This window comes from Primulina huaijiensis, chromosome 1, assembly GCF_012295235.1.
Source record: "Primulina huaijiensis isolate GDHJ02 chromosome 1, ASM1229523v2, whole genome shotgun sequence".
Classification (NCBI taxonomy): Eukaryota; Viridiplantae; Streptophyta; class Magnoliopsida; order Lamiales; family Gesneriaceae; genus Primulina; species Primulina huaijiensis.
In genome coordinates this window covers 25981927-26000015 of record NC_133306.1, presented here as the reverse complement: position 1 = coordinate 26000015, position 18089 = coordinate 25981927, and the positions used below count along the sequence as shown (strand labels likewise).

The 18089-nt window shown below is 32.8% G+C and overlaps 4 protein-coding genes across 5 annotated transcripts; 3 read left to right on the top strand and 1 right to left on the bottom strand.

Annotated features, from left to right (window-relative positions):
• Positions 1 to 1358: 1358 nt before the first annotated feature.
• On the top strand, positions 1359 to 4222 carry LOC140989572 (histidine-containing phosphotransfer protein 1-like). Of its 2 annotated transcripts, none has more exons than XM_073458843.1 (6): positions 1359 to 1579; positions 1754 to 1857; positions 1962 to 2030; positions 2205 to 2276; positions 3305 to 3377; positions 3921 to 4222. In XM_073458843.1, the coding sequence occupies exons 1-6, from the start codon at positions 1517 to 1519 to the stop codon at positions 3960 to 3962; spliced, it is 423 nt and encodes a 140-aa protein (XP_073314944.1). In that variant the 5' UTR covers positions 1359 to 1516; the 3' UTR covers positions 3963 to 4222. The 2 variants fall into 2 exon arrangements, with proteins under 2 accessions (XP_073314944.1, XP_073314935.1); XM_073458834.1 differs by having other exon boundaries at positions 1365 to 1579; positions 1727 to 1857.
• A 3788-nt stretch (positions 4223 to 8010) lies between these two features.
• Positions 8011 to 9689, top strand: LOC140969471 (probable indole-3-pyruvate monooxygenase YUCCA10). The gene is made up of 4 exons (XM_073430863.1): positions 8011 to 8693; positions 8787 to 9020; positions 9125 to 9247; positions 9322 to 9689. Exons 1-4 carry the CDS (start codon positions 8061 to 8063, stop codon positions 9484 to 9486), a joined length of 1155 nt encoding a protein of 384 aa, XP_073286964.1. The 5' UTR covers positions 8011 to 8060; the 3' UTR covers positions 9487 to 9689.
• A 3187-nt stretch (positions 9690 to 12876) lies between these two features.
• On the top strand, positions 12877 to 15499 carry LOC140989560 (bifunctional 3-dehydroquinate dehydratase/shikimate dehydrogenase, chloroplastic-like). Its single transcript, XM_073458811.1, has 8 exons — positions 12877 to 13099; positions 13687 to 14027; positions 14106 to 14169; positions 14245 to 14353; positions 14445 to 14594; positions 14681 to 14829; positions 15069 to 15231; positions 15317 to 15499. Exons 1-8 carry the CDS (start codon positions 12899 to 12901, stop codon positions 15358 to 15360), a joined length of 1221 nt encoding a protein of 406 aa, XP_073314912.1. The 5' UTR covers positions 12877 to 12898; the 3' UTR covers positions 15361 to 15499.
• On the bottom strand, positions 15341 to 17070 carry LOC140989566 (secoisolariciresinol dehydrogenase). The gene is made up of 3 exons (XM_073458821.1): positions 16879 to 17070; positions 16706 to 16774; positions 15341 to 16313 (listed from the first exon to the last, which is right to left on the bottom strand). Exons 1-3 carry the CDS (start codon positions 16896 to 16898, stop codon positions 15509 to 15511), a joined length of 894 nt encoding a protein of 297 aa, XP_073314922.1. The 5' UTR covers positions 16899 to 17070; the 3' UTR covers positions 15341 to 15508.
• Positions 17071 to 18089: the final 1019 nt, after the last annotated feature.

The following is an 18089-nucleotide window of genomic DNA, read 5'->3' as shown; positions in this document are numbered from 1 at the left end:
ATATATATATTGCTTTTTATTTGTTTGGATAGTTTTTCTATTTATATTTTTTATTCAACTCTATTGATGGTACTTTTTTATTTTTAATAAAGTTTATAATGTATATTTTATATTTTGTTTCATTTTTAAGACAATGATATTTTGATTTGAGGGCTAGTTTTCGTGTGATCCCACGACATGAATGCGATAGTTTTTAGAATTAATCACATTTTATTATTTCATTAATAATAGAGGTGTAAACAATCGAATTGAGTAAAATATGATGAAAATTTGAAGACTCGAATTCGGCTCGCATTAGTTTTATTCGAGTTTGAGATCGATTCGAAGTTCAAAATTTTTTAAAAATTTGATTCGAATTTGGTTCGAATTAAATCTCGAATTGGTTAGAAAGATTCGAATATGTTAAGAAACTATTCAAACTATTGCTCGAAAATAGTCTCGAAAGGCTCGAATTTTATTTATTTAATATATAATTATATTATATTAATAAAATATTAAAGTTTGCAAGCAGCTCGCGAACTATCGAACAAAATAATTTAATCGCGAGTTCGACTATAAAAAAATTTAAAAAATGCCCGAGTTCGGTTCGAATTCTATAAGCTCGAATATAAATCAAATATTTTTCTAATCGAGTCGAAAAGTTTGCAAATCAATTGGTTCATTTGTACCTCTAGTTCACACTTTATAAGTACTTTAGTAAATTTTAAAAAGGAAATCATGAACAATAATTTTGTAGGTGGAAGAATGCGGTAAGTAGGGGTGTTGATTATGTGAAATACGTTATTGACCTAATGCCTGATGGAAAACGGAAACTGTTTTTGACATTTACTTATTAAAATGGAAAGTTCATTTTCAACATTCTAAAAAATTCCAAAAACGAAAATTTATTCAAGCCATCTCGTTGTATAAATCATTTCTTAGGTGGGAAATATGAACGAAGATAACAACTAAATTTCAGTGTCCCAAGTTGGGGCACGTCGCAGAAATTTAATATAGTTGCCAAAAAAACAAATAAAGAATCGCTTATGGGGAAAACAATTTTTGTGCATAAATATTTAAAAAAATTTTTTAATAAGCTTGACTATTTTTGAAATAAATAAGCATAAAATGTTATGGAAATGAAGGTGCATGTGGTCGTACATATAATTTTCACAAAATGTATTTCGTGCTAATTAAATAAACATACAATGTTAAAGTTTTTAAGAATTTATAGAACGAAATTATTCTTAATTATAGTAAAATATCTACAAATTAATATTCAAAAATTAATTACATCTCTGAAATAATCTCATCCAATTAGATCCAAGAATCTTAATTTTGGGAAGTTAGGTTTTTTATACAGCCCTCTTTTAAACTGCCCATAATTATGCTAACATAAACGCCTGCATTTCTTAGGCTTATCGAGAGATCTGCTAGTTCAAAGAAAAGTGCGGTCCTTTCAGTGACAAAATAGATACTTTTCATTGGGTCCGGTCGAGTCGAGTGGTACGGGAAAGAGCAAAAAATCTGGGGAGCCATGGAGAATGTGGGGCTGTTGCGGGGACGATATGTTGACTTTGTTGCTTCCCTCTATCGTGAGGTGAATTTTCACTGGTTTGATTAATCTTTTTTACTGTTTTCCCCCGAGAAATTATTGGCTTCTTGGTATTTTTGCTGATTTTTTTAATGCGGCACCTCTAATTCATTCAATCTGGCATTTTCTTGATTTTTTTATTGTGGGAAAAAGGGATTCTTGGATGATCAGTTTGTACAGTTGCAGAAGCTGCAAGATGAGGGCAACCCATATTTTGTCGTGGAAGTGGTTTCGCTTTACTTTGAGGATTCTGAAAAGCTTATGAATAATTTAACCACTGCCCTGTGAGTTTCATTTTTATCATGATTTTTTTTTTGGAATCCGGAATTTCGATTTTACTGACGTTTTAATTTTCGATTTTCTGTTAATTTTGACTTCGACTTTGTAGTCAACAGCACGTCGTGGATTTTAAGCAAATTGATGCCCATGTTCATCAGTTCAAGGGTAGCAGTTCCAGGTACATCCTTTTGCTATATTTGATGTTTTGTGGTATGGTTTAGTCAGTCAATTTGCATGGCAACTAGATCTGGTCGCAATCCTGATTGGCCATTGAGTGAACAATTCAAGAAATTGTTTTCCTGGGTTTTGTTCTTTTCTGATCTTTTTATGTGATATTTGGTCGAAATAACAGTATAGGTGCGCAAAGAGTGAAGAATATGTGTGTTGCCTTCAGAGGCTTCTGCGAGCAGAAGAACCTGGATGGGTAAGCTCATCTTTGTGATCATTTTTCATTTTCTCGTAATCTACATGCATTAGTCAGAAAGTTATTCCAAGAAAGAGTTGTGAAATTGTTGATTTTCGAAGTGTTCTATTATAGTGTTGAATTGATGAAGTGGTCATTGACTTGTTACCTTGCCTACGCCCTCTTTCTGCATTTGGGATAATTTTTTAGATCCATTCTTATCCTTACTCATGGCCAAGCGGTTCACATTATCAGTACTCAAACGAAATCTGGAAAATCAGACAGTACCCTTTTACACTCAATGTGGAAAATTAGACTATGGTCTTGTTTGTTCTCATTGGAATAAAATGTTTCTCTGAAACAATGTGGTAACTGCTAATATGGACCAACTCAACTGGAAAATTGATTGGAATCATATGCTCCACGGTAACTTTTGTATGAACTGTTAAATACTCCAGATCCCTATGTAAACAATCATGTGCATTTTTTTTTTTTTTGCTTACAATACATAACAATCCTGATATGTTGTGTTATCATATCTTATTTGAAGCAACGCTATAGACAAAAAATAATACCTGTCATTCCATTGCACGGCCCTGTGGACCGCATAAAAGTACCAGCCTCCATTACCAGCTACACCACAAGTGTCAAGAACCATAAGCTTGAGGCTCAGCCCTTGTGGCTGGACACAAGCCAACACTTGGCCTTTCGTTTAAGTGTCTCTAAAGCTCTGCCCTCTTGGTGCACTTTAAAATCTCTGCACTTTTTACTCAAAAAAAAAAGCTCTTCACTTTTTAATCACAACCTAAATGTACAGGTAATATTGTTGGGGTGTCTCACTGTAGGGAAGCTGATGCTTCACCATGCACCTAGGCTTGATGAAATGCATGTGCCTAAGTAAGGCTTGCATTTCTAGTAACTATGTTCAGAAGTCTATTTTCCTTGTCTACCTATCATCGATGCGGGGTTTGACTCGCAAAATACAATCTTTTTTTCAGGATGCATTAATCTTTGTGTCACATAGTAAGACCGAGTAACTTTTTGTGCAGGTGCTTGAAGTGTTTGCAGCAAGTGAAACATGAGTACTATATTGTGAAGAACAAGCTGGAAACTATGATTCGGGTAAATATTTGGAATCCTTATGGTTCTGTATGATCACATCATACAATTTGATATCCCCTTGCTAGTGTTCTTTTAGGTCGTGCATGGAATGAGCGATGGATTTCATAACCATTGACTTTCAATTTCCTTGACTTGCTTTGATTTATAAAAGTCAAGTGAATTTCGAATCTACTCAATATCAAGTCATGCATTTTCCATAATAAAATCCACCCGAGATATGTGTCATTTGAAATTTATCTATTAAATCATTCCTCAAGTCAAATCCGTTCCTCCAAATCAAATTCATCGATTGAAGCACAACCTTGCGTACTTCCTAAATAATGTGGTTTATTTGTCAGATTTTATATATCGCGTACTTCCAGGAATGACTAGTCGATGCTCTCCTCTGCCCCACTTTTTCCTTTCAATGCCCTATCCATTGGCTTGCTTTCTATATATTTTTCTAAACATGTCACCTAATAACAATTTTTTTACTGTACTTATTTTCAAATCCTGTATCCTAAAACCACAATATCGTAAAGTAATTGCCTTTAATATATGTAGCTGGAGCGACAGATCTTGGAAGCTGGTGGGACAATTCCATGATACCCTGAACAAAGCTTTTGTTACTAAATCCTGGTATGAAAACAACTTGAGGTTGATGATGATGAAACAAGCTGTTTCTTGTTACTTAAAAGACGCTGAAGTTTCTTGTCGCTCAATTCTGTTAGATCTTGATCTTAACATCTGTTTATGTGTGTGCGTGTATCATTTTCTGTTTCGATCTTATGTTGCCTCAGAAGTCACAGCACACTCTCTAGTTCTACCTTGATGACATTTACAGGTCGATTTTACTGCTTTTTTAACCTTAAACTTCATCTTGTTGGGGAGTTTTGTGACTTCCGATTGTGTATTCAAGAATGTTTGNAATCAAATAAATATATCATGGGGTAAAATAGGTATTTTAGTTAAGCTGGATACTGTAAAATGGTGAAGGCTCTATTGTTGCTATATTTTGAAGCTTAAGGNGTATATGATAATTGGGTATTTGGGTAGGGTATGGATATCCGATAATCCGATGGGTATGGGGATGGGGATGAAATTCAATATCCGATGGGTATGGGTATGGGGATGAGGATGAATTTAATAAATGGGTATGGGGATGGATGTATGAAATCCGACTCATACCCTACCCATTGTCATCCCTAACTTGGGTCTAAATTGCTATAAATTGTTAAACAAAGGCTATGATTTGATGGACTGATGGGTTATCTTAATTATTGGGTTAAAATATAATGGGCCGATCCGACACACCAAAAACTGTTCGCGGATACATGGGCCCATTAAATAATTATAAAAGATGTTCAGCGTAGCTGAAAGTAAAAATGAATGCTACCGCCTTGTTTGGTAGGGCCCATTAGCAACGACCCGGTTTACGATTATGATTTAGTTTATTTGATGAAAAACAAATATTTATTATATTTATATATTTGAATTTATAACAAACATAGGATATAATATTTTAACTCCAATTATGATTAATTATTTTTAAAAAAAATGTATTCGATTGAAAAATCTACATATTTTTATTATTATTTTTAAAAAAAGTATTCAATTGAAAAATTTATACACGCAAGTAATTGTGTTTGTTCAAAGTATATTTTGAAAAGTCTTTAACCAAGGTTTGGCTTGACTACGGAACTCGCATTTCATTCACGGCTTTCAATATATTCGTAGTGTTATGTTTCTATTTCCTTTTTCCAACAAATATAGATGATTAAATCTTCTCTAATGATAGAAAAACTCTTATGAAATCGTTTTACGAGTCAATTTTATATGAGACAAACTAAATCTATTTATATAGATTTTTATTTTCTACTTCAAATTATTATTTTTCATTTTATATATGGACTGAATCGACCATTTTTATGGATATATATCCATGAGATCGTCTCACGATTATATCAACGATATAATTCAAATTTTTTTGAAGAAGATCATTTCGAACTCTCTTTACAAATAGTAGAAGCAATCTTCTTTTATCAAAATAAATAAAAATCTACACTTTTTCCATTAAAGAAATATCAATTAAATATTTTCCATTCAATTTGTCAAAATTTTAGATCGTCCGAGCAAGGCTATCACACGTGTCGAATTTAATGGTACATTTTAAGTAACTTAAAAAGATCAAATGTGTCGAACAAAACTTTGACATGGCTTAGTTCACTTTTTTTTCCTTCTTTTTTTAAGGCTTTTTAAAGCTAAGATTAATCTTTGAAAATTTGGCACGAACGCGAGTTACGCAACTTCTCTTGGTCATGCATACTCTTTCCACATTTTACAAATACACAAAAACTCCTGTAAGACGATCTCATTAATCAAGAGTGGGTCTCATGTGAGACCGTCTCACGGATTTTAATCTGTGAGACGGGTCAACCCTACCCATATTCACAATAAAAAGTAATACTCCTAGCGTAAAAAGTAATACTTTTTCATGGATGACCCAAATAAGAGATCCGTCTCACAAATACGACCCGTGAGACCGTCTCACACAAGTTTTTGCCATTAATCAATTTCGTTTGTCTAATCTTTTATTTTAGNCAAATACGACCCGTGAGACCGTCTCACACAAGTTTTTGTCATTAATCAATTTCGTTTGTCTAATCTTTTATTTTAGTAATCCATGAAAAAATATTACTTTTTAGGCTAAGAATATTATTTTTTATTGTGAATATCGGTAGAGTTGACCCGTCTTACAGATAAAAATTCGTGAAACCGTTTCACAAGAGACTTACTCTTACAAATATTATTTGATAAATATTATACGTATTACTTTTATAGTTCGTTTATCATCTAATTGTTCTATCCGTATTATATTAATTTCCTGTAATAATACCAATAATCTAAAAACTCACTTTTTGAAATTTTTATACTCAATTTTTTTAAAAAAAAATCATTTTCCCCCAAAACACCAAATCCACCAAATTTTCAGTCAAAAATAAAATATTGTTGTTGTCTAATTTAATTACGTTAAGTTATACGTTTGACTTAATAATAATATCATCTTTTAAAAAAAATCAATTAGTATATTCAAATAATTAAACAAAATTAACTATTTATCACAATAATGCTATCTTTTAAATCATTATAAGAAAATTTGAAATGGTAAGTATTTTAAAATTTTAATTCATCAATAGTTTTTAAAAAAAAATTATATTTCAATCTGATAATTACTATATCAGAGTTCATGCAGGAAAAAAAAAAACATCTTTAACTAAAATATAGTTAAAATTGTTGCATTTGATTTTAATCAAGTCTAGATATTATATTTGAACATATGTTACCATATATTATATGATACAAAATTTGTTACAAATTAATTCTTTGATGGCTACTTGTGCCCACACACATTAATTATAGATTGCCCTAATCTCGACCATAACATTTTAATTAAGTAAGAAAATAACTGGTACTTGTATCACATTATATTTCATTAAATTGTAAACCTAACAATAGATCCAGCTTAGTTTACCTATATAATAATTTATATTTAACATTTTTCCCATATAAAAAATGCCATTAAGGCGCAAGTTATTTAATGGCTACTCAATTTTTTTTTAAAAATAAAACTTAGACTTCGTGAATTTTTTTTATAGAAATTATGTTTTAATTTGGTAATTTCTTCTATAATATTTTCAAGATCATTTCATTATTTTATTTAAATAAATAAAAATCATAAAACATACAACTGGGACAGGAGGCAGAGTACAAGTGGACGTGTGTCCCTCCAAGGTGGGGGACGGGGGTTCCGACAGGTAAACAAATAGACTTGGAAATGTGTTGGGAGATCATGCATTCTTGGAAATGAAATAATCTGGTGGCAAGTTTTTGAGACATTTATTGGAAAAAAATATCTTGCCAAGTAACTGGTTTTATATTGAAAATTTTAGAAATTTGTTTTAAAAATTGAATTAAAATTAAGAATATGTTTAAACCTATTCAAACTATTAATAAATTTCAACCATTTTATAAATTATTAATGATATTTGTGGTTATTTGAAATTTATTATTAAAATAATTTTAATAAAGTACTACTAGAAATTTACAAATCATATCAAATATTTTGTTTGTTAATATCTTTCATTTTTTGGAAAGTTGGTGAAAAATCCTCAATCAAAATATTTCTTTGGGTTCACTCCCTACCCACAAAATTGTGGTACTATGTCATACAAAATGTGGTACATTTCATGTGAAAATGTGATACACTTCATGTGAAAATGTGACACTAAAAAAATACCCAGAGACTGAACATAAAAAAAATCTACGACTGGAGACTTAAGCACAATTTCCCGTTCATTTTTCACAAATTCTTAAATTATCATGTTCGGTACCATGCAACTTGCCGTGCTGATTAATGCACTGGCGCATCTCCAAAATAGTAAAAAAATAATATTTTTTATTTGTTACTCAAATAAAATATATTATTATTAATATGAGATTTTTTTATTAAACTAATGCAACCTATTTAGTAAATCTTCACGCTATTCAAAAAAGAATAGTAATTAATAAAAAACGAGTAATATTCTATCGATTTGATGCGAAAAACATATTTGACCGATAAGATTGATTATATATACAATGTCAGATAAGATTATAAATCGATCACAACAAGGAAGAAGCATCACTCTCGTCACAGTTTCTTCCATGGCAGAGCAGAGGGTTAAAGAAACGGTGGTGATAATAGTCGGCGGCGGGCCTTCCGGCCTAGCAACGGCGGCGTGTCTAAGCAACCTCTCAATCCCATACATACTTCTCGAGAGAGAAGACTGCGTCGCGTCAATCTGGAAGAAATACACCTACGACCGGGTCCATCTGCACCTGGCCAAACAATTCTGCGAGCTTCCCCTGCTGCCCATCCCTTCATCTTACCCCACTTATCTATCGAGAATGGATTTCGTGCAGTATTTGAACGACTACGTTTCACATTTCAGGATCCACCCCATTTTCCGGCAGGCGGTGGAAGCGGCGGCATACGATGAAGTTGCAGGGAAATGGAATGTCAAGGCTAGAGATTCTGGCACGGGGTCCGATGAAGTGAAGGAGTACAGGTCCAGGTTTCTGGTTGTGGCCACTGGTGAATCCTGCGACGCTTCCTGGCCTGAGATAGAGGGTTTGCTGAGCTTTACTGGTGAGATTTTGCATTCGACGCAGTATAAAACTGGGGAGAAGTTTAAGGATAAAAGTGTTCTGGTTGTGGGCAGTGGGAACTCTGGCATGGAGATTTCCTTGGATCTTGCTAACTATGGTGCCGATACCTCCGTCGTTGTCCGAAGCCCGGTACGTATTTTTATGAGCCAATAAAATATTAAAATGACATCTCTTTCAATATACAATTTAATAATTTAATAATATCCATGTTTACTAGTGCAGATTCACGTGTTATCAAGAAGTATGACTTCTTTGGGATTGGTATTGTTAAAGTACTTGAGTTTGGATTGGGTTGACTCTCTCTTGGTTTTGATGAGCAAAATTGTGTATGGAGATTTGTGTAAATATGGAATCGAGAGACCAAAAGAAGGGCCTTTTGCTATGAAGGATAAGTATGGAAGATACCCGGTTGTCGATGTTGGAACATATCAAAAAATCAAGTCCCGACAGATTCAGGTTCGTCCTTATTTTAGGTTATCATATGTTCATATTTTGTTAGTGGGATGTATTAAATAGTTGATTTTGTATAATTAAAGAAAGTATTTGATGTCCATAAATAGGTATTACCCGGAATAAACAGAATTAGAGGCACAAATGTGCTATTTCAGGATGGGAAAGAATCTGCTTTCGATGCAATAGTATTAGCCACAGGGTTCAAAAGATCCACGAAAACGTGGCTCAAGGTAATCAAAATAAAAACCCGTTTATTTTATTTTTTTTTAAAAAAAAAAGATAAATGTTTACTATTTTTGCGCAGGGAGATGATTACCTTTTAGGTGATAATGGGCTTTCAAAGCTCAGTTACCCGAATCATTGGAAAGGTTTGAATGGGCTGTATTGCTCTGGGCTGGCCCGAAAAGGATTGTATGGAGCTGCCATGGATGCCCAAAACATAGCCCAGGATATCAACACTGTACTATAAGAACTGGAACAGGGTACTCGTACTCGGATAATTTCATCTGTAAAACTAAGTACTAAAGTCCGTTTACTTTTAGAAGTTCATCTTGGATCTGTCGATTATGTTATAATCGGAGTTCTTGATTTTAGTTGAATTGGGAGATTGTAATTGTAGGTATTATTGTAAGCCAATCGGTTGATTAATATTTCACCGATTAATTTTAAGAACTTTTTATTCTAAACTATCTACTCAAAAATGTGGGTTTAATTTTTTCCAAAAGATTTCCCATTTTTATCGACGGAACCAACTCGATTTATTTTTCGAAGTTCAGTGGTTCAAAACCTTTTTTTTCCGACAAACTTAGGCCAGGACATTAAAGACTGTGCTATGGATAAGAACTCAAGTTTAAAATGTAAGGTGGACAAAATATAAAAAAAAAAAAATTTATGTCATATATATTAATTTTGTGACATGAATCTCTAACTTGATATCGTTCATGAAAAATTATTTTTATTTTAAATATAATATCGTTCATGAAAAATTATTTTTATTTTAAATATGGATGGACTTGATTGTCTCACATGATATCTACTCCAAAATATAAAGTCATATTGAAATAATCGTTTTTGTTTAATTTTTTTCACGTGTTCCTTTTGTTTTTAAACTATAAGGTATTAATATGTGTATTTTCTTGATATTCAATTATTTATTTATTTTTATTTCCAAAAATATATTTTCCGTCATGACATGAATCCTTCAAATCTACATTTGTTTTTTATATTCTAAAATACTTTTTTATATATTCCAGCAATCATATCATCTGATAAATTATATATTAAAAAACATATATAAAATAGGGAAAAATGCAATTTTGGTCATATATGTTTTTTTCTTTACATTTTGTTCATCGATATTGTTTAATTTTTCAGTTTTAGTAATGTATATTTCAATTTTTGTTAGTTTTAGTCATTTTTAATCGGAAGTGTTGATGTTTACGTCGGAGCTATGTAGAGGTCGCATACATGCTACATCAGCGTCACGTCGAAAAAAATATTAAAATTACGAAAATAACAAAGATAACGGACCAAAATAGACAAAAAAATTAAGAGAAACAAATTATCGGGTTAACATTGCAGTTTCCCTGTATATCACACTTACTTATTTTAGACATCCACGATTGTGACTGCAAATTCATATACTATCAAGACCGATGATGCGTATGGCCGGGGCGTTGTATAAGTATTTTAGGATTAAGTTGAGCAGTGCCAAAATCAATTGATTTTGTTCCTCAAACTCTTGGAATTTCTCACAAGCTTTGTGACTACCTCCGCGACCTTTTCGGAAACCGATAAAGAAATTTATTTATTGTGTTACTAAAGGGGCAACCTTGAATTGCTGGTCTACACCTTAAGCTCAATCCAAAAAAACAGAACTCGCATCTAAGTAGTGTTCGATTTGGTGGAGAATGTAAATGTTTGATTAATAGTCATGAATTTGATTTCATCTATCAACATTTTCTGTGACGATCATGTCACACATTGTTTGCTCAATACCATATACATAGTCTGCATGTTACTACATCAGACTATATATTTACTCAGTGCGTATCGAAAAGTAACAGTCGTGGATCTTTTGTCACATATATATATTTTTATATACACACACACACACCAAACTCAAATTATGTTGTATTATCCATTATCATTACCAACGGGTTGTGGCACATGTGATATATGTGATCTGTATAAAAAAAATAGAGAAAGAGGAGGAAATAGTTTTTATTTATTTAATTTTAAATGACAGTTATCAAATTTTGAAACTGACCAAATCTTTTTGTTCACGAAATATATATTTAAAAACAAAAAATGAATCGATTGTGTACTGCTTTCAGCAGGTGTTCTTTATTCCAAACAGCACCAATATCTTAGTATTCGGGGGAGATACCTTTGCATGATACATATACATATAATTAATTATTTAATTAATATATGATCTAATATTTTGAACCAGCACTAACTTAATGCGTGTCACCAAATTCAAAACACACACCTCTAAGCTATTTCATATTGAAAAATATATTATATAATATTCTGCTCAAAATTTATTTCTTTAATTACAATGGGTTTTAAAAGTGATTTATTGGTTTGTGCATCATTAGAATGTGGGAGCGTAGAAGAAATCAGGTATTCTATGGAGTTAGCCATGAAAGAAGGAGCAGATTTGGTGGAACTTTGCATTGCTTCATTGTCTAATTTCTCCCATATTTCAGACATTCAAAACCTCTTCCAATCCAGAATCTTACCCTCTATTGTCTCCCTCACCAGGTACCATAATATACAATAGCTCCGTCGAGGCATATGCGTTGCGTTGCGTTGCGGGCATGTGTAAATAGTTTTTTTTTTTAAGTACTATATTTACATCCGATTATTTTATGCAATTCTCGAAACAAATTTTTTTTTAAAAAAAAAAGCATTTGGTTTTTGGTAGTTTTATAAATTGGTCCGTGTTATAAATTAGTTTTCCTTTCTTTTTTTAAACATAAATAATAATAAAAATGATTTTCGAAAAATAGTGATGGGATTTAGTCAATAACTAGATAATTGAAAAAGTAAAAACAAAAAAAAATTGCAAAATCTCCAAAGTCACAAATATTATTTTTGCCTAAAAATTTCTATTTTTCTATGTTTTTTTTGGTTGAAGGATGTAAATTTTTTGTTGAAGTGAGGTAGATATGTCACACCAAAATTGTGTACGATTTCATTTCATTTTTAAATATTTTATTTTATTTTTTGAATCATATACAATTTCATTTTTAGTCATATAAATTTGTGATATTTATATGGGCTTGAGTTTTGTCTTAGGCCCAATTCCGCTGCAGGTCCATTTGGAAGAAAGTTCGATAAATCTGGGTTACAGATTATAACATGGGCAATGGAATTGGGAGTTGAATTCATCGAAATTGATCGTAAGGTCAGACGGGAGAAGCCCATTTCTGAAAACCATTTGATTATCCTTTGTTAATTCACTAAAATAAAAATACAAATAATTTTATGAAAATGTCGTATTTTCATAAAATATGACAAGTATGTGAAACCTCGGTCCACTTCTATTGAATTAAATTAAATTCAACTATAAAAAAAATATTTTTTCCTTAGTTCGGTCGGACTCATTTTAAAATGAACATCAATTTAGAGGATATTTGATCAGTATTAGAGCTTATAATTATAATCTTTTAGAAAAGTATAAGTTGTTTTTGAAAAAGTTATGTACCTTAATTTATTTTTGAAAATCATATTTGAATATTTTTAAAAATCAAATTATCCTCATATATTTTATGACATCTCAAACGTACCATCTTGTAACATATCATTTTATGTATAAATCGATTTTTAACTCGTGAAATATCTAAATATTTCAGGTGTGCACTCCAGAATTCATGAATGAACTCAAGAGCAAGAAATCAAACACACAGATTATTGTTTCAAGTTATGTGACCTCTGATTTCTGCACCAGAGAAAAGCTTGGTGATACTATAATTGACATGCAATCTATTGGAGCTGATGTTGTTAAACTGATAATCGACCTCGACTCTATTGCAAATGTAGCACCAATCTTCCACTTGCTAACTCATTGTCAGGTACTCTATTTTCTTGAAATTATTTTATTCGATATCGCGAAAAAGTTCATGTATTTATATATATTTTTTATACTGACTTTTATAATAAATATTTTCGGTGGCGTAGTCAGAATTTTATGAATTAGGTGGAAAAAATTTAAATAATATTTTCTAGATAGTCTTATTGTGTTTAAATTTATTTTACTTGAAATTTTTAAAAAACATGGGTAATGTAGTATCATTTTATGAATTTTCTATAGGTATCCCTCTGACACTTTTTTTCTCCTAATTAAACATGCAAGATTTAATATACATAAAATTATGATTCTATTACATTTAATGTATATTCAATAATAACTAGTCAAACTCAAATTATCTATAATCTATTATCACTATAGTAAGATTGAAGATGTAATATAAATTAATATTACAAAAAATATTTTATAAATTGACTTATTCATATTCGTTTAAATTTATTTTACCAGATCTTTTGATTTACAAAATATATATTTAAAAATAATAAGTTTTTATGAACACATGCATGATTCGATTTTATTACAAGTTATTAATGTTTTATAGCAAAAATATTGTTTTAAAAAATACAATAGGTGCCGCTGATTGCAAGAACTATGGGGGAAAGTGGTTTGATCAGCCAGTTGTTGGGACCTAAATATGGTGCATTTATGGTCTTTGGATCTTTGGGAGACAAAAATGTGCCTGGATTGCCATCTCTAGCTAGCATTAAACAGGTTTACAAGCTAGAGTATATGAATGTAGATACAAAGATTTTCGGTGTGGTTTCGAGTCCTGTAAGTCATAGCAAAGGGCCTCTTCTGCATAATCCAGCATTTCGACACACAGGATATAATGGGATTTATGTGCCACTCTTAGTCGATGATCTCCAAGAATTCTTTAGTGTCTATTCCAGCAGTGACTTCGCTGGTTTCAGGTAAATTTTCTGTGCTGCAATGCATCCTTGCGTAGCATACGCTGCGGAACTGATCGAGCATTTTTTTACAATCTGTAGTGTTGGAATACCCCACAAAGAAGCGGCTGTGAGGTGTTGCGACGAAGTTCATCCACTTGCTTTGGTACTCTGAGTTTTGAATCGCGTTGGTTTGTTCAGAAAGTAACATATTCTAACCATCTGACGCATTCTGAATCAGTCCATAGGTGCAGTAAACACTATAGTCAGGAGTCCTGTAGATGGAAAACTTGTTGGCTATAATACAGATTGTGAAGCCTGCCTAACTGCTATTGAAGATGCATATAGAGGTATGTTTAAGAGTAATGCTTTTTAGCACTTACTATTTGCTTTTGCAAAGAAACTTTAAGGCAGCCTTGTGTGTTCTGTTGGAATAATCAGAAAATAGTGTTAAAAGTGAACAAGGATCGTATGTTTCACCCCTCTCTGGAAAGTTGTTCGTCTTGGTTGGAGCAGGAGGTGCTGGTAGAGCTATAGCATTTGGTGCCAGAAGCCGGGGGGCTCGAGTTGTCATCTTCAACCGAAATTTGGGTAAAAAAAAATTTAAGAATAGTATCCCATTTAAATGGTGAATAGAAATCTTTAATCCCCCCAACTTTTTTTAATATTTACTGAAGAGAGAGCCAAGGCCCTTGCAATGGCAGTGTCTGGTGAAGCCATGCCGTATGAATGCTTAAATGATTTTCGACCTGAAAAAGGGATGATTCTTGCAAATGCTTCTGCAGTGGGTATGGAGCCAGATAAAGATCAAACTCCTGTATCCAAGGTTTACATCCTTTCTCCCTTTTACACATAATATAAAACCAAGTGTCTACTGTTAAATCGAAAGTTATGATGTAACTCAAAGAATCACATCTTTATCTCTATAATATATCAATGGCCAGTCAAACATGACAATATGAATAACTATACCACTCCAGCCCATAACAAAGAAAATTACCAGTTTAGAATGCATAGAATTGTGGTAAACCAGCATGACTACAAGCTCCATTCTTTTGCTTTTAGGTGGCCTTGAAATCGTACGAGTTGGTTTTTGATGCTGTTTATACACCTCGAAATACTCGGCTACTACAAGAAGCTGCCGAGGTTGGAGCCACGGTTGTGAGCGGTGTTGAGATGTTTATCAGACAAGCTCTTGGTCAGTTTAAGTTGTTCACCAATGGATTAGGTATTTAGCTCGCTCTTTGTCGTTTAAGTAGGTTTCACATATGACAATAGATTTGTTGGGTTACTAATTCAGAACTGATTTCCAGCTCCAGAGGAGTTCATGCGCAAGATTGTACTAGAACAATTCTGAAGATCAAACATAAGGGTTCAAAGTACGATTTAAAACAAGGATTTGGATCCTGTAGATGTTCAAGAATGTCAGAATCTTAATCATTTTGAAATTAGTCAAACATTCAAGAAGATGTACTAAAAGAAGTTACAAAATAAGCTTCATGGTTTCATTTGAGTTGATCTGGTGTTGGGAAACTCAAACTCTTGATTGAAGTAAAACCACCATCCACCACCAGATTATGACCATTAACATACTTTGCATCATCGGATGCAAGAAAAAGTGCGGCATTAGCAATGTCACTAGTCTCACAAACAGCCCCCTCCAGTACGCCAAAATTGTGCACCATCTTCACAAGCCTCTCAGAATCGACCCCCGGGAAATATTTCTTGAGTTCTTCGATCACAAAGGGGGTTGGAATAGCCATAGGCGATATGCAGTTGATCCGAATCCCATGCTTGCATAGCTCTGCCGCGGCGGATCTCACAATTCCAATTATCGTAGTCTTGGATATTGAGTACGTATGCTGGGCTACGCCACCTACAAGCCCAGTCACACTGGATGTGCACAAAATGGCTCCACTTTTCCTCGGGATCATGACTCGGGCCCCGTGCTTGATCCCAGCAATGACTCCCCTGACATTGACTGCCATAACTCGGTCGAAGGTCGACAGGTCGAGGTCAGCAATGCTTGGTGGAGTATGGCAGGCGATGCCTGCATTGTTGTACATTATATCAAGTTGGCCATGCTGGGATACGGTGAAATCGACTGCCTGTGAGATATCAGATTCTTGGGTGACGTCGCATTGGACGAAGCTGGCGTTTGACCCGAGTTCCCGTGCCGTTTGGTGGCCGAGATCTTGTTGGATGTCGGCCAGCACTACTTTGGCACCATTGGCAATAAACTTAGTAGCTGTTTCTTTGCCTATGCCGCTGGCTCCACCAGTGATTAGAGCCACTTTGCATTCCAGTTTCCTATGCATCAGCAATATTTAATGCTTTCAACTTGTTTAAAAACATGAGTTTCAACACCTAAAATACTACATAAATTAATGTTCCCTCAACTAAATCCATGTCGCCCCGTTATTCTGTCTGAACCATCTTTGGTTATTCTGTCTGAACCATCTTTGGTTATCTTCGCCAAAAGATTAACCAACATTTTCTTAATAAATCAAACAAATACATGCAAACACTGTTTCCACTAACAAGCAAGGGATTGAAAATCAAATGCGCATTCACCTAAATCGTAAAAACCCTTTCAGAAATCAAGCAAACCAAGAAAAACACAAAGCAAAAGATTCCCGTAAAATGATCCAATTTACGAAAAGACCATATCAGAAAAGTGAAGTCAACATAAAAATATTCACCTTCCTGTGAGCTCCGAAAACTCTCTGCCAAAATTTTTAGCCCGTAAAATTCCTGAAGCAAAGCTCCTCCTGAAAACCCATTAATCAAAAAATAATTTCTATTCAAATATATCGACACTGCTAAATTTGTACTTCACAGAACCAAAAATAAACACAGAAAAACAAAAACCAACCTTAACCCAGTTCTCAACATGTTGTTCAATTGTTGGAGAGATTCAGAGCAGAGAGTTTGCTGCCTCGGAGCTCTGAAATATTTAGAGTCAACTTAGTGGAAAGGAGGTGGAGGAATCGCATTTATATGATTAAATAAGACAGTGAGTCTACAGCGGAGGCGACAGCAAAAGATAATACTGACAAAAGTATGTCTGCCAACACATCAGAAAAAGTTTACACTGTTATTATTATACTATTATACAAAGATTTGTGGTGGATTTGGGATTATTACAGTAATCCATGCAGACACATTCTAAGGAAAAGAGTCGAATTTTGAAATTTTGGGAACAAAACATGGTGATACCTGAAACTTGACATTATATTAAGGTAAGAAAGGAAACTGGATATTGTACTTATCTAATAATATATGTAATACCAAGTGACCAAGTGTTGAATATGGAAAGAAAGTAAGATATTTATTTATGCATAAAGTAGTTTACACGTAAATAATTTAATTAATTGCATTTGTTTAAATTATTTATTTACTTACTTTGTATGAATTAAATATAATAGTAAATTAGATCTCTTGGATAAGTTATTCAACTGAAAGTTAACCGTTATTCTATCATTTTAAATAATTGTGAAGTCATATATATGAATAAGGGTGAGAGTGGGTGACCATTCGGTCGGTTCAGTTATTGATCGAACCGAATTAGCCATAATCAAACCGAACCGAAATATTTAGTCATAATCGAATTTACCGAATTAATTTTCATAACCGATGAAAACCGAATCGAATTAAAATCTGTTAATTCGGTCGGTGATCGAATTAACCGATTAGTTTTACTGATCGAATTAACCGATTAGTTTTAAAAAAAATTGTGATTTAAATTTAATTATATATGTAATTTTTTTTAACACTACAGTCTACACAAATGGAGAATAGAGAAGTGAGAACGAGAAATTCGGTTNATATATATATATATATATATATATATGAATGAATAAATTTGATTTACACAAACATGTGCTGTTAGTTAATAATAAATATGTACAAAAAAATATAATTTATCACTCATTAAATTATTAAAATAATTAACATTTGTACACAAAAAATTATGTTGGTGTGTCAGACATGAAATCATATCAACATAAAATCTGATTTCTAAAATCAAACGATGTGAATTCCGAGTCAATCGTTAGTTATGATTCTCTCGGTAAGCCACAAAAA

What these genes read in the sequence shown, in the direction of transcription:
- LOC140989560 (XM_073458811.1), top strand. Translation starts at nt 12,899, where the DNA reads ATGAATGAACTCAAGAGCAAGAAATCAAACACACAGATTATTGTTTCA. An exon ending in AAGTTCATCCACTTGCTTTG is followed by an intron (nt 14,170 to 14,244) that starts GTACTCTGAGTT and finishes ATTCTGAATCAG; the next exon opens with TCCATAGGTGCAGTAAACAC. An exon ending in GTTGTTCACCAATGGATTAG is followed by an intron (nt 15,232 to 15,316) that starts GTATTTAGCTCG and finishes ACTGATTTCCAG; the next exon opens with CTCCAGAGGAGTTCATGCGC.
- LOC140989572 (XM_073458834.1), top strand. Translation starts at nt 1,517, where the DNA reads ATGGAGAATGTGGGGCTGTTGCGGGGACGATATGTTGACTTTGTTGCT. An exon ending in TTGCTTCCCTCTATCGTGAG is followed by an intron (nt 1,580 to 1,726) that starts GTGAATTTTCAC and finishes TGTGGGAAAAAG; the next exon opens with GGATTCTTGGATGATCAGTT. An exon ending in AGCTGGAAACTATGATTCGG is followed by an intron (nt 3,378 to 3,920) that starts GTAAATATTTGG and finishes TAATATATGTAG; the next exon opens with CTGGAGCGACAGATCTTGGA.
- LOC140969471 (XM_073430863.1), top strand. Translation starts at nt 8,061, where the DNA reads ATGGCAGAGCAGAGGGTTAAAGAAACGGTGGTGATAATAGTCGGCGGC. An exon ending in TCAAGTCCCGACAGATTCAG is followed by an intron (nt 9,021 to 9,124) that starts GTTCGTCCTTAT and finishes GTCCATAAATAG; the next exon opens with GTATTACCCGGAATAAACAG. An exon ending in CCACGAAAACGTGGCTCAAG is followed by an intron (nt 9,248 to 9,321) that starts GTAATCAAAATA and finishes ATTTTTGCGCAG; the next exon opens with GGAGATGATTACCTTTTAGG.
- LOC140989566 (XM_073458821.1), bottom strand. Translation starts at nt 16,898, where the DNA reads ATGTTGAGAACTGGGTTAAG. An exon ending in ATGTTGAGAACTGGGTTAAG is followed by an intron (nt 16,775 to 16,878) that starts GTTGGTTTTTGT and finishes ATGGGTTTTCAG; the next exon opens with GAGGAGCTTTGCTTCAGGAA. An exon ending in TTTTCGGAGCTCACAGGAAG is followed by an intron (nt 16,314 to 16,705) that starts GTGAATATTTTT and finishes GCTGATGCATAG; the next exon opens with GAAACTGGAATGCAAAGTGG.